We start from the raw sequence: 15,252 nt of genomic DNA on the forward strand, positions 1-15,252 counted from the left end.
CTAGCGTCGTTTTGTTCCCTGTTCACCCTCCACAGTGTCGGGGTTCTCCTCAAGGCGGTGATCCCCATCGACAAGCAGATCTCCCTCCGCGTGCTGAACCACGTCATTCCGCGAAGGTGACGGCGCTGTCCTCTCTCGAGCATTCGCGGCTCCTATATAACAAAATTCAACATAAGTGGTCTCGTATGTTAGATAGCATCAACTGCATAACCGCTTATGTTACTCAAACACCACAATACGCACCTCAATAGCTGCAAATGCTTCTGGAGAATCAACCGCTAGTAGTTGCTCCATCAGCTCTTCGTCAAAAGCGAAATGCTTGGCAGGTCTCAAGTTGTTCACGATTTTGTGGTAACGGAACACCATAAAAGCATTCACGAGGGCAATGTCGAACAGTCCCAGAGACAACGTCCGATAGTACTTGCGTGACTTGTATGAAAGTTGGACGCTGTAGCGCTGCATCCGGAGCTGGTCGTGAACATCAACACCGCCCATCCAGCGGTGGTAGTCCCGAACCAGCTCCGGAGCAGGAAGTGACTGCATTTCACCATTGATTCGTCGCACTAGAATACATAGCATAATCAAATCAGTGCACTTCGTATCAAATAGAGCTAACACCAACACAATACTTACTGACTGTGGTTAGTTGCCGACTGCCTCCGCTTCACAGCAAGAGCACTGGATTCCGGTCCATCCACATGGCTGCGGTTAGTTGCGGAAATTGCTTGTTTTGGGCAAGTTTTATTGTGCCCTGTGGTGGATCCATAACTTTGCGCTTCGCCACTGTCTTGTATTTCTTAGAGGTGATGATACCGCTAGCGTATCCTGATCGATCGGTCTGGATCGTGCCAGTAAGATAGACTCGGCGATGAAGCAGCTCCAACGCTAGCTTCACTGATGTATAAAAGCGGTCGGTGACCACACGCCTCCAGGGAGAACAAGCCGAAGGTGGCAGCAAGGCATTCAGATTGCGCAGTACCGCCGCCTCTCCTGAATTATTATCGACCGGAACAGGTGTGCGAAGGTGGGTCTTGGCTCCGCAGTAAACCTCCAGCCTGTAGCACAATAAGCAAATAACAAATATAAGTTGGTGTTATGTTGGGCCATGTCGTACTTAGTCCATGCTTACGTTGGCTGTATCCAACATAAGCACTTAGATCAAAACCAATCGCCGTGGTAAGCCGGAGCTTACCACGCCAGGTACACCGTTTACCTCAGGCAATATGCCGTCTTCGCGCACGCTGCCACAAACACCTTCGTTCCCCAGCGATGCTGCTTATCCTTGTTGAACTGGCGCATGGGGTTGAATCAGGATCTTGAGGGTAATGTAGCTTCATCAAAGCTAATGACGGGGGGTGCTTTGTATTCACGCGCGAATGTTCTCTGTAAAACATTCACTACCGGTCGGATCTTCCACGCGCGGTCCTGTCGAGCTTGAGGCGACTTGTTATTCGAGAAATGCAAATACCCCATGATGTGAAAGAACCTGTGCTTCCCCGTGTACAACTTGAACCGGTTCGTGGGCACAGCGCCTACCCTCTTTGTAGACCAGTGAGAAGCGATGCCCTTTCGAATTGGCGCCAGCATGCGCGCAATAAGCAGTGCCATGACTTGGAGAACTTCAAACGCCTGGATGTCCGGTACACTGGCCAACCTCCGTCGAATCTCACCTAAGTCTCTTCAACTTCGCCACCTCGACGACGCTTTTGAGCCCGAATCGCCCGTGCTCGCGCAGGAATTGATTGCTTGCGGTAGGTATTGCTCTCCACAGCAATCTGAGACCACAGCTTTGGTGGCATGAAGTAGAAGAGCAACGCAATGGGATCGTCAGCCACGCCAAGTACGCTATCACTTGGGCCATACGGGCCATCGTAAAGCCCATGATACTCCGGGTCTGCTCCAAACTTTGACGTGTCTACATCATAAAACACAATAGCATGTTATGTTAGTCAATATGTAGAAAATGCGTACCTCCAAACAATCCTTATGTTGAATTCATCCAAAATTGCGTACCGTACTCCCAACCATTGTCACGCATCGATGCGATCAGTCGCTTGTCCTTCGCCGCCGATAGCCAGATCGAATCTGGAAGCTCCTCCGCCTCTTGCGCAGTTTCTTCATCAGTCAGATAGCCGATGTCCCAGTCATCCGTCCAACTACCATCATCAGATTCGTCGTCTTCAAGCTCCTCGCGTAGATCTGGGTCCTCGTCTGAGTTGAGACCGGTGCGTTCATTAGCTCCACGTTCCATCTGATTTGGGCCTGCATCGACGACACAGGTATGTATCGGGCATGGGTCATCTTGTCCATTCCCCTCTGGTTTGTCTTCATCACTTGGGGCAGACCGATCACACTATCACAAACATAAATCAGTATGTTAGACCTTATGTTGGATACATGGTTGAATGAACATTATTATGTTGGAGAATCTCAACATAACTCACCTCATCGTCAGCTTCATCATCTTCTTGCAGAATACCGCGGCGCCGCTTGCCTGACGATGCTTGAGTTGTTCTTTTACGCTTCTGCTCTCACGAAGACGGTTCCTCAGAAGAGAAAACGCGACGTTGCACAGGCGTCGCACCCGCAGCACATTCCACTGACGCCACCATATCTGCAATCACTTCTACCACCGACGTTGGAGTTGCTGCACTCGTTTCCGTCTCCTCTACTGTCGTTCCCATTTGCCGCGTAGTCTTCTTGCGCACAGTCACAGCACCTTTCGCCACCGCATCAGCTGCCGTTGCCGGCGCGATGCCTACACGACCACGCGCATCCGGCATCGTAGTTTCCTTGGCTTCTGCGCAAGCGCGAGCTTCCACTGGCGCCTCCTTCGCTTCCTGGATCTCCATGCGTTGGGCGGTCGCGGTCGAGGCGTCTACAGTTTTGAACTCTGCATTCTCCATCTCCGGCGTTGTCAGTTTGGTAGCCCTCTTGCGTGTAGCCTTTTTCGTTTTCTTCTTGTCCTCTTCTCGGCCCTCTTTGCGTTCCGCCCGCCTCATACGTCGCTGGTAACGATCGCCAAGCAGTGCCTCAAGGCATCGCATGCGTTCTTCCTCGGTAAGTTGGTTCCGCGGAGTGTTTCCCGTCGTAGCTATCATCTTGACTGTCTGCAGGCCTTTTGAAGAATGACGAGCTGGTGGCTGTGAACCACTCACGCATTGATGGGTGTGTGGATCCTGTCTCTACCACCTTCAACTGAACCCTCCCGACTTAAGACCTAAGCCTGTACATGCGGATGTTATGTACAAGAAAAATATCTTAATTTCATTATACTGATACGTGGACATGTGTTCAATACAAATCTCAAGTTTAAAATATTCTTATGTTGTACGGTACAAGAAAAGGGAAGTAAGGGGTTAAGTTACAATATCACTTTTCTTGTTGCCACTACATCACATTCTCCTAGCGTTTCGAGCACGTCTCCCTGCAAAGAGACCGCGCTTCCACGCAAAGTCTCCAATCCCCATCTATGTCACCGCAGTCCGAGAATGCAGCGCCGTCAGCCATGCAGCGCAGCTTCATTTCCTGTGCTCGCATTTCCAGTGCGCTTGCTGGCTATCGCTTCGTGTTAAAACTGTTCTTACCTCCCGCCTCGTATACTATACGATATACGTTGGCCGGATGCAAGGCGAAAGCTAGTCAAAGATCTGTGACCAAAACAAGTGTTCCTGGTCTGGAGCAGCAACCACTCTCAATTCTTTTTGGTCGTGCAAACGGATGCCAATATACATACCATGTACATAATAATTATATAATAATATTTTATATACCATGCCTATTACTACTATTAATACATGGTACATCTACTAATAGTATAACATTAAAATTGTTGGGGGTGTCGGATGCTGCGCTTGAGCAAGACCGACTTCGCTACGGAGCTTGGCCGAAGTGGAACTTACCGGTACCAAGGTCCCTTCCTAAGGATGATCCTTCTCGTACCTTACCAACTGGCGACGTGTTACGGGTGTACCTATAGTACAACCGACTCTCTTCTGCTCGTGGCCAGCGCAGCAAATGGAGACCACTTCAGTTTCAATCCTCCTGCGAACCGCGCACCATGAATCTGCATTCGCTGCTTTTCATCACCATCACCGCCGCTACGCTCAGCGTTGTCATAGCCGGCCCTATCGGCCACGATAAAGTGCAGCCGTTTGCTCAGCCTGAACCCACCACTATATCCGAGAAGGCCGCCGTCAAGTTCAAACTGCCTCTCGTCATCTACCAAGGGTGCCACCCATACCCTGCTGTCAATGCTGCAGGGGAGACGAGTGGGGGTCTGAAGGGAACCGGAAACCCGGACGGAGACTGCAAGGGGTCAGGTCTAGGCTCGCAAGTGTACGGTCGAGCTGTTTGGTTCAAGGATCGCTGGGCCATCATGTATGCCTGGTACTTCCCCAAGGACGTCTACTACGGGGTCTTTTCCAAGAAAGGCTATCGACACAAGTGGGTAAGCGCCATTGTGTGGCTTGACAACCCTGCTGTCGAGACGCCGAAGATTCTCGCCGTGTCAACTTCACGCCCCAAAGTGGGATATCGTATTGTGAAGGACCCACCCTTCACTAACTACATCCACAACAGCGGTGTCGTGCTCGTATACGGATGGGACGTCCGCGGCGGCGGTAGCTCGGTAAGTATGACTAAAACAACGGGCAAAGGCGAGCTTCAGGATCTCATTATGTGGGAACAAATGACTGACGGGGCCCGCAACGCTTTGAGCGAAACAAATTTCGGGGAAGAAGCCAAGGTCCCTTTCATCGACGCGAACTTCAACGCAAACCTCGAGGCGGCTCGTCCGTTCCTTTAACTTTAGCCACAACAAAAGCAAGAATAGCTACAAGTGTTTCTACGTAGCAGTCCAACATCGAACGACACCGCAAGAGCGAAACATCAGACAAATCGTCAAAGTATCGCATCAATACATGCAGTCTCGTATCCTTATACTGAATGCTTCACTGTAACGCGATGCAAATCACGGATAGAGTGTTGTGGAAAACTTCTGCGATCAAACCAGCTCCTTGGACCCTGTAATCATTTTTTTATTTTGCTTTGGAGAGTGTTCATGCTTTAATTTTGGATACTTTCAAAGAGGCTGGATAGGTAGGTTCATGTCTGAAGATATCGTTTACCTAGACACGCCCGTCAGCAATATGAGTAGGTCCGACTTTAAACAATGACATAATGCTATCATCCAGATTATCTAGTGATGGAGCCAATGTACGTACAAACTGAGCGGGTATTGCTATGGACACCAAGAAAGTGCTCAAGGAGCACCACATACTGCCGGACGCCCCAAAGTGAGAGACAGCTGTGATGCTGATTCATTCGATGTGGGACACTAGATGGCACGTAACTGGGATGAGGATCCTTCGGGTCCCGAGGTATCACCGGTGTGACATGCTCCCTTCGACGTCATTCGTGATAAACGCAATCGACTTTATTGCAATTGGTCTTTACACTCTTAATCCTGCATTAACGGGTTGTGTCATTTTATGAGAAATTGTCTTTGTCTCCACTCCTTAGCAGATTTAAGTGACACAAAAGCACGACAAGTCCTCGAGTCGTTGTGGTATTTCCACGGAAAACTGATTTGTATGCACCAAGACATTGTGACGTGGACGTCCGTCTGCCAATGAGATGGCAGAGGACTCCCACGTCAATTGCTAATGCATACCTTTCTCTTTGCGCTGTACAGCGTAATAAAACATTGCGTGATTTGTATTCGTTACATGCTCTCCTACTGGTCAATATCAAGAATAATCATGATTATGGGACGCATAAACATGGAGTTTCATGCGACCTCATTGGCTAAAAATCCTTGAGATGTGCAAGAATCAAGTTTTCGAGCCGAACTTTTGATTATGGGACGCGAGTCGCATATTTGGATCAAGCTACGTTTTGGATTAGTAGATTCTCATTGGTAGATCAGGATAGAGTTAGGATCTGAGATCGATAGACTTTAGGATGGGACCTGGATACTTGTTTGCGTGTCCAGGTCGCCAAGAACTACTGGTTGTGCAGCGGCAATGAGCCGACGCCAAACTAACGATTCAATCAATCACTTTCCAACTTCCAATCTTCCTCTCAAGTGTTCGACGGGCACCCGCCACTGCGCCCTCAAGCTTCGGGTCTTCGCATCGGTTTGTGTGACAGACATCAGCTAGGAAGTAGTCAAGTACAGGGGGGATTAAGCCATCTCGGAATAGCCTACGCCGGCGACACTGCCACGAGGAAACATGGCTGCTGACGAGCGTTCTATGGCTATGCCGTACTACGTAGAGATCGTACACCGCTTTAAAGCCGATGTTCAGTCCGGATGCCGGTGCTCTCACACTCACTGATGGTTTTAAATTTACAGGTGTCCCCGCTGAATCCGCAGCTGCCATCGGCTATCTACCGCGAACACAGAGTGTGCGGGAGTCTGCCAGTGCACAAGATTTGCCACAGGTGTCTGGTGATATGTACTGAATTAGTAAGATCATTGCGGGAAAATGTCTTTCTGCGGGAAACATCGAGTTGCTAGATCACGGTAGAAAATGAAAGGCCCGCAATGAACATTACATCTTATATCAGGGCATCATTGCGTGCATCAAGAGTCTCTTCACGCGCATTAAGGTCGAGGATAGCATTGATCGGTATAGTGTAGGGTTGCCGCAGGAGGAGATCTCAATCTATACAGCCTTAAGTTGGGCGTCACAGGCTTGGAATGCTGTAACTCCGGCCTCTATCAGGAACTGCTGGATGCATTCTGGTATCGTATCTAGCGCAAACTCAGCTATGTCGATCCGTAACATTCTTCATTAAAAAGCAGCACATTGGCGACTATAAAAGCAGTACATTAGCGTCTATGCGCAACCTGTGCAGATATTGTAACCTCGCAGTTTTTTTTTGGTCCCACCTTTACAGAATCATCGGGGACACCTGTACTGGTACTGCATAACTTCAAGCCGTCGAGTCAGCGTAGAGAAAGGCAAAACAAGGTTAGTTCATTCCTGAATTGTCAAGTTATGAACTTAAAAGTTGACGATGCCAAAGTTTCTCAGCGGTATCTGTAGTGAAATTGTATTCATCTCTGTTATTAATACTAAATGTCGCCAGACGGAGCACGTAAAATCTGTCCCCGCTTCATCGCCTCTCGTTATTGAACGCAATTGTTAGTTGACGGGTCGTCCCGTAAGTTGTCCCGTAAGTCTCCTGCAAGTAACCAATAGGGTCGCACTTATGGAGGTGTGACGGTATCTCACCTATAACCATTTAGATACAACTTTACCGACTAGATACCAGTATTGTGATACTCCTGATCACCACCCTGCTCGCCGCTACATAGGATGCATTGAAATGTGCGAAAAGATAAAGCCAAGATAATAATAGAGCGGGTCAGACTATGGTGAGCACAATTGAGAGTATGCGAATGAGGCTTGGTAGTCGAGTGAGTAGTTGGAAGGAAATCCGAAAGTGAGCTCAATTTAGGTTAGTGTCTTTACCAGCTAGCAGTCCCTACTGTATGCAATGTTCCCTAGTAGGTGAGGCTTGTAGATGTGGTCCAAACGATCTCGGCTGCGGTCCAAACGCAGTTGCCAGTCGTAAGACTGATCCGCCTAGTCACGGCTCCAGAAAACGACTCAACTTGGCAACTGCGACCGAAATATCAGGTCGTGTTCCACATGCCAGGTACATCAGGCTGATCACCAGCGATCGGTAGGGCTTCAACTTCATCTTGGTATTCTCTTCTTCCGCCTGCAGTTCGTCGGCCATGGTCAGATGAACCGCAGCTTCCATAGGCGATGTGCACGTCTTCGCGTTCTCTTGCCCAAACTTCTTGATGATCGACTCGGTGTACGCTTGTTGAGAGATCCTCAGTGTCTTGTGATCCATGTTGTAGTCGATCTCAATTCCAAGAATGAAACGTGCGCGCCCGAGGTCCTTGATTCGAAACTTCTCCGCGATTCCAGCCTTCACCGATGTAATCACCGCATTGTCCCGCGATGCGATCAGCATGTCGGCCACGTAGAGACACACAATGCAGTGGTCGTCTCCATCCCCTCTTGTGTACACACACGGGTCAGCGTCAGCAGGCTTGAATCCCATCACCTTGAGGTGCGCGTCGATCGTTTCGTTCCATACTCGTGACGCCTGCTTGAGTCCGTACAAAACTTGCAGCAACATACAAACGACATCCTCTTCACCATCGACTTCGACAAGTGTCAAGAGGTCTCGGAGTCCCTCTGGCAAGTCCATGTAGATCTCTTCTTCCAGCTTGCCGTACCGGAACGCGGTGTCGACGTCGCATTGCTCGATGTCGTATCCATCTGCGACGCACTTCGCCAGTTTGGCGCGAATCGAGTTCAGGTAAGCCACCGGGTCGTACGTCTCTTCGTAGTCCACGCCGTGACGTTGCGAGTAACCCTTGGCTACGAGACGGGCCTTGTGACGAATGCCTTGTCCCTTCTCGTTGCGTTTCAATGCGAATACCCAACGTCAGCCGATCGGTCGTTGGTGAGCTGGTCTCGGCACCAGCTTCCATTTCTTGTTTGCTACGAGCGACTTCAACTCGCTCTGCATAGCCCTCTTCCATTCCACTTGGTCCGCACTCGCCATAGCTTCTTCATATGACGTCGGGACCTCTTCCGTTGCAGCCATTGCTTGGCCACCTTCAATTGCATATTGGTCCTCGTTAACCTGAATTCTGCCTTGCATCATCTTCTGGCACTTCGTGCCAGTAGTCGAGGGTGCCACGACTTGCTTCTTGCGAGCGCCTGCCTCTTCAGGATCCGTTGTCTCGTCAATGTGGCGAGCACGCGATCGGGTAATCATATGATGTGTCGATCCGTATGACACGATCGCATCGTTTACGCCCATGTCACGTTGAAGTGGGATAACGTCCCCAACTTCAAAATCCATTGGCACGACTTGTCCTGACTCGTCCGGTTGATACCCACAATGGCTGGGCTGCTCCACATTGACTTCATCTTCATCCAGCTCCATTTTCTCCACCATGTCATCCAGACTTGTTGTTTCAACGAACTTCACGATGCGCACGATTTGCACCTTTCCCGTCGCCACGTTGAGTACTCGGTATCCCTTGACACGATCCTCGTAGCCCACGAATCGACACTTGAAGGCCTTAGCATCCAACTTGCGGCGCTTCTCGTCGGGAATGTGCGCGTAGCCGACTGAACCGAATACCTTCATGTTCTTGAGCTGCGGCTTGGTTCCATGCACAATTTCGTAGGGCGTCTTGACGTTCACCGAGTTGGGGAGCTGGTTGATGATCCACGCAGCCGTGTTTACGGCTTCGGCCCACCACTTTTTCTCAATGGCTTCGTGGTAGAGCATACAGCGCGCCATCTCCACCAAACTTCGGTTCATGCGCTCAGCCAGTCCATTCTGCTGAGGCGTGTATGGCACCGTCTTTTCATGTTTGATGCCACTGCGGTCGAGGTAGGCCTTGAACAGCTTGCCCGTGTACTCGCCGCCATTGTCAGAACGTAGGCGCTTGATCGTCTTGCCTGTTGCGTTCTCCATTGCTGCCTTGAAGATCTTGAACTTCGACAGCACTTCCGATTTGGCTTTCATGAAGTAGATGGTCACGTGACGTGAGTAGTCATCAATGAAGGTTACCACATACGTGCAGCCACCGGGTGTCTTGGTCTGCATCGGACCCGTTACGTCCGTGTGCACCAGATCCTGTACGCCTGCACGCTTGACGAGCTTCTCCGGGTGTCGCGGATAGTCGTCCGCTCTCATCTAGCCCATGCAGCAGCCTGCGCAGACGGTACCACTTGTGATACCATCCGAAACGCAAGGGACTCCGTCTGCCATGGTCAACAGCTGTTCGTAACGTTTGAACGGGATGTGACCGAGACGGGCGTGCACAACGGCCCATGGCTCCTTACGCGATGCCGTCGCCGCACGACACACCTCGTCCCCCATTGTCTTCAACTTGTAGACGTTTCCAAAACGCTTGGCCTCCATGACGGTAGCATCGCCATAGCGAAAGCCACATTTGTCCTTGCTGAACTGCGCGACGACGTCCTTCTCGGCCAGCTTCGCAACCGAGATGAGGCTTCCATCAACTTCAGGGATGTACAGCACATCCGACAGCGTGACAGACGTCCCGTCCATCAGCTTCATTCCGACGGTGCCCTTTGCAACTGCGTCGATCTTCGTGCCATCCGCGATCGTGATGCGGACTGGCGTCTTCAGCTCCTCATGGACACGAACTTGTCCCGGACGCTGGTCAGTGTGCGAGCTGGTACCGGAGTCCACGAGCCACTCCGACTTGTCCATCGCACCCGTTGCCGTAAACGCGAAGTCGGACGCAGCTTGCGCGACTTGCCCACGTTCGTTGTCGGCGTTCTTCTTGCGGCACTCGAATTCCTTGTGGCCAGTCTTCTTGCAGTAGAAGCACTTGCCGTTGAACCGATGCTTGAAATTCTCCTTCTTCTTCGTAGCAAACGCCTTCTCTTGAGCCGATGACGATTCATCCGAGGCTTCAACACCAGCGAGCGCTTGGATTGCGTACGAGAGCGTCACGGCCGGCGTGTTCTCGAGCACGGTACTAATCATTCGGTACTCATCGGTCAAACTGCCGAGCCGCAGCACGAGTTGGCGGGTCCCGTCGAGAGGCTCACCAATCGTCTCCATTTGGAGCACGATTTCCTTGAATCGGTCCACGTGCGTCGTGAACCGCGTACCGGGCTCCATGTTGAAGTTATGCAGCTTCTTGGTGACGAGGAGTCGGTTCTTGAGCGTGCTCCGGTTGATTTGCTCCTGGGGCATCATCCATGCGTCCATCGCAGACATCGCACCACGGATGTAGACTTGGAATGTGAGGCTGACGTCGCCAGCGATCACCCCAACGGCTTTCAGATCGTCGGTCTTCCATGCATCCGTGGTGCGGTTGCTCACTGGGTCGAACTCTGCCTTGCTGATATGGGGCAGCAGTCCCTTGCATGTTGAACTCCCAGTGGAAGTAGTTATCTTCCGCGATCTTGACGGTGTCCGCGCAGCTTGGGCTCATTGCCAATTGAGAGTGTGCGAATGAGGCTTGGTAGTCGAGTGAGTAGTTGGAAGGAAATCCGAAAGTGAGTTCGATTTAGGTTAGTGTCTTTACCAGCTAGCAGTCCCTACTGTATGCAATGTTCCCTAGTAGGTGAGGCTTGTAGATGTGGTCCAAACGATCTCGGCTGCGATTCAAACGAAGTTGCCAGTCGTAAGACTGATCCGCCTAGTCACGGCTGCGGCTCAAAACGGTTGACTCAACACATGCAAATCATAAGCACCCAAATTGAAGTTGTCGTCCAATCACATTCCAGTATCAGAGATAGTCCAGCCAATCAGGTTGCGAGATCTTCCCATCTTCAACCACAGACCCCGGTGGCACGTGCCAGCACGCGCAGGCCGTCTGCCTCGCGGTAGGGATCCAGTCGATCAGACAGCGAAGTGCAGCCTCAACATGCACTAGGGTATACGTCCCGGTTATTAATAGCAGACTTGTAAGAGTAGAACCTGAGCTAGCTTGAAAAGCAAGCGGAAACCACCAGCTTCGCAGCTACCCAAAACAATAAAAGTATTCTTCCCCGAAGTACACCGCTGAATAACTGTGCTGATACTCGAGAACGACATGTAGTAACTGTTACATGTGAAGGATTCATTTGGACGACACGAATCATGCAGCAGCATATTCGGTATTTCGTGTTCAGGTGTGGTGAAGCCGGCTTCTAAAAACGCCGCGTGATGGTCTTCTCAGCTCGCACTTCGACTCACAAACGCGACGTCACTGTTGGTATCGGGAGTAGACGCCACGTAATTCCCAGAACTTGACTAACATAATTCCAGGGGGCGGTGGTAGCAGTTGTTATCTCAGGTAACAGTCGTGTCACTCTGATGTATTGTTGTAGTTGTTGGCAAGTGCGGGGATGAGAGTCTCACACCGCCTACTTGTTTTTTTTTTTGTCCTTCTTCTCTCCGTAGGGCCCCATCGTTTGCCCCATCGATTCGTCCTTCCGATCTTCTTCAGTCCGTTCTTCTGGTCTGTCCCGGCCCGTCTTTCAGCGGCCGCGATCCGTTCTCCGCCGGACTTGTACACGCTCGAGCCCTACCGCTTGCTCTTGCGCGACGCTGGTCCGCTCCGGTGACCCGTCTTACGTTCCGTCCTTGGTCGCTCGTCCGGCCCTATCGTTTGCCATCGTGCGCCTCCTCTCCTTCTCTTCCGTTGGTAGCTCTTTCGCTTGCTCCGCCCCTCTGTGACTTATTTAAAGTGCCTTCCTTTCAGACACTGGTAGGTTGTGTAGTGGGCCTACTTTGGCTCACTACTTTTGCTTACACATCGCGCCACGTGTATGAGGAAGCGTAGGAGTTTATTAATAATTTGAATTAATTATACTTGAGTCCTCAAGTATAATATAAATCAAATAAAACACCAAGTAGCTAGTTTAAGGCAAAATGAGAACTGTATTGTTTGTAAATTGATCTTCCTCCTAAATCTGCTAAAAATGTTTATCATCTATGAAAGGGGTTGACAGCGGCTGGCTGTCAGAGCCCCGCCAATATGCACATCTCTAATTGGTAGAAAGATGTTGCTTTCTACCAATAGGATCTTTGGGTAGGTGTAAACCACTCATTGTGGTGGCCCACTTCAATGTATCCATTGGTGTGCCTTACACCAATGTGAGAAAGTAGAAGTGACTGTTGTCACTTGTGTGTGTGTAACCCCGTTACACCATCCCCCCGTTAAGCTTAGACGTGTCGGTCTCGACACGACAATTAATATTGACTGCTTGTCAATTGTTTGTGTTGGGGAGATCCGTGCTCATCCGCAATGAGCACGACCAAGCTGATGACTGTCATTGCAACAGAGGGTAAGCTCTCTGTTGCTGAGTACCATACGCGACAGGGCGAGGTGCACCGCCACCACGGGAACAGACAACGCAGTGTCTGTGTACGATTCTTCGATGTCGACCGCGTCTGTGCGTCAACATCTCTAAGCGATTTTCTGTTGCTTACCGTGATCGGGTAAGCAAGCGCCTAAGCACTTCGAGTCCTTCTCGAAGCGAGGCAAGTATTAACAACTCCACGCTGTTGCGGTGGAGGCTGGTGTCCGTGCGCCGTGCGCACTGTCCGTCCAGGTGGCGGTGCATATTAGCAACCGCGACCACAACAGGTATACTATATGTATACCTGAAAGCTTCAATGATCTCCGTGCTAATTATCTAGCACGCGAGTCGTCAGGCGTTGTAGATTACTACAGTGCTCGCACTACCTTCTTGCTGGTAGTGCGTGTTGGGTTTCGTACTCCTTCACCATGTCCGGAACGTCTTCCATCAGAACGTTCCGTGGTTCCCACGTGTCGTGTTGGGGAGGGAAACCTCTCCAACGAATGCGAAAACAATCCGGACCTCGGATTGTTTTCCTATGATCAACAATTCGCTGGACGATCCAGCGAATTTCTCCGCGTGCGTCTCGCAGCGGTGGCAGAGGTGGTGGAAACACGCCCCGATGGTCAACGCCATGTTGGCCTTCCTCTCGTGTCGCTCCACGACCAGGTGACGGTCGTGGAGTACCTTCAGAGCGCGAAGGTTGCCGCTCTGTACCATCGTGTCCCGGCTCTGGCGGTCTCACAGACCGCCTTGAACGTGCCGGTCGGGCATGTAGGTCCGACTGTATTAACTGCTCCAGCGCGAAGCCGCGCTGGAGAGGAGTGTTTCCCATGCCGAGTCTGTCTCTTCGGGTCAGACGAGCCACTTGGCTCGTGCTGGAGGTGTGGCGACATTTTATGTCGGGTGGAGGCGCGTGCTAGACGGTATGTCTAGCGTGTATGCGTTACCGTGACGTGCCATCACAGTGAACGGCCCGATGAAGAGCGGAACAAGCTTACTTGCTCCGAAATCGGAAACTGAACGTCTAGGCAGGTTTTGAGTAGATAACAAAACGAATGAATCCACTTTGAATTCATTTGAGTTGCCCCTGCCAATATTATCGGCGTTCAGCTTCTGTCTATCCACAGAAGCTGCAATCGTGTCCTGTACAAGTCGAATTACGGTTTGTCTTTTATTGATGAAGTCAATCGCATCCGAGCTGAACTCGTTCAGCTCGCTCTTCGCAAGAGGCCCGGCCTCTGCGTGGTTCTTCGCGGTGCCTGCGCCCTGCGCAGACCCGTGGTCCTTGTTCCTTGTGGAGTCTGTGCTCTGCACAGACTCGTTTTCCTTGTCCTGGGGGTCGGCGCCCTGCGCTGACCCTTGGTTCTTCCTGCCAAGGTCTGCGCCCCGCGCAGACCTGGTTGTCTTGTTCCTTGTTGTCGCGGCTGACACTGTGCAGGTGTCAGCGGCTTTTTGCGACTGCTGTGTTGCAGTCGTAGATCCTCCCCCACTTAAAGTGGGAGCCATCACTCCGAGTAAACTCGGTAGACGTGGATGCCGCATGGCATTCACGTAGAACGGTGTCTGCCCGGTCGAGACATGCACTGAGTTGTTGATGGCAAACTCTGCCATCGATAAGCACTCGCTCCAGTATTGGAACGAGTGAGCGTAGCTCTTCAATATGTCGACGAGCACGCGGTTGACGCGCTCGGTTTGGCCGTCCGTCTGCGGATGATCCGCAGTCGACATTGAAAGTTGGCTCCCAAGAAGTGTAAACACTTCTTGCCACAGATGCGCTGTGAAGCGTGGGTCTCTGTCCGACACGATGTCGGTCGGCATGCCATGGTGTTTGAACACCATGTCGACGAACAGACGGGCCGTCTGCTTCGCAGTCACTTCTGCCAGCACCGCAGCAAGATGTACCATCTTGCTGAAGCGGTCGACGAAGACCACAACACCGGTATACCCTCCGCTGTCCGGGGGAAGACCAAAGATGAAGTCCAATGACATCGCAAGCACGGACGTACTTGCGCAACCACTTGTACTGGTGGTGCCAGTAGAAGTCACGCGTGAGAAGGACGTATGTCTTCTCACGTCCGAGATGTCCCGCAGACGGGGCATCGTGGTACTCGTACATGATCCTGAGTCGCAGGTCATGATCATTTGGCACGCCAACGCGGTCCGCGTTGTCGTCGACTTCATTATAAAGAAGCAGTCCGTCGTGCACCCGATATCGGTGTGCACGCGCTCGAAGGTGCTTGGGCAGCTTCTGACGGGACTTGTCAGAAGGTGCTGTGCCATAGGCCAGCAAGAGCTTCGTGTTCGCGTCGTGCGCGTACGCGGCCTTCACGTCGTCCAACAGAGACGATGTGGGTGTGCTCGTTCGCATGGC

General features: G+C 51.4%; 2 protein-coding genes across 2 annotated transcripts; one reads left to right on the forward strand and one right to left on the reverse strand.

The window, feature by feature from the left end:
- Positions 1–1,670: 1,670 nt before the first annotated feature.
- IUM83_19671 (Pleiotropic drug resistance protein) lies at positions 1,671–3,002 on the reverse strand (the record flags this gene model as incomplete). Its single annotated transcript, XM_067944733.1, has 4 exons — positions 1,671–1,915; positions 2,014–2,353; positions 2,445–2,494; positions 2,585–3,002. The coding sequence occupies 4 exons, from the start codon at positions 3,000–3,002 to the stop codon at positions 1,671–1,673; spliced, it is 1,053 nt and encodes a 350-aa protein (XP_067785509.1).
- Positions 3,003–4,060: 1,058 nt separating this feature from the next.
- Positions 4,061–4,807, forward strand: IUM83_19672 (necrosis inducing-like protein NPP1 type; the record flags this gene model as incomplete). Its single annotated transcript, XM_067944734.1, has 1 exon — positions 4,061–4,807. One exon carries the CDS (start codon positions 4,061–4,063, stop codon positions 4,805–4,807), a length of 747 nt encoding a protein of 248 aa, XP_067785508.1.
- Positions 4,808–15,252: the final 10,445 nt, after the last annotated feature.

Source organism: Phytophthora cinnamomi, assembly GCF_018691715.1.
Source record: "Phytophthora cinnamomi strain GKB4 chromosome Unknown Contig78, whole genome shotgun sequence".
Classification (NCBI taxonomy): Eukaryota; Oomycota; class Peronosporomycetes; order Peronosporales; family Peronosporaceae; genus Phytophthora; species Phytophthora cinnamomi.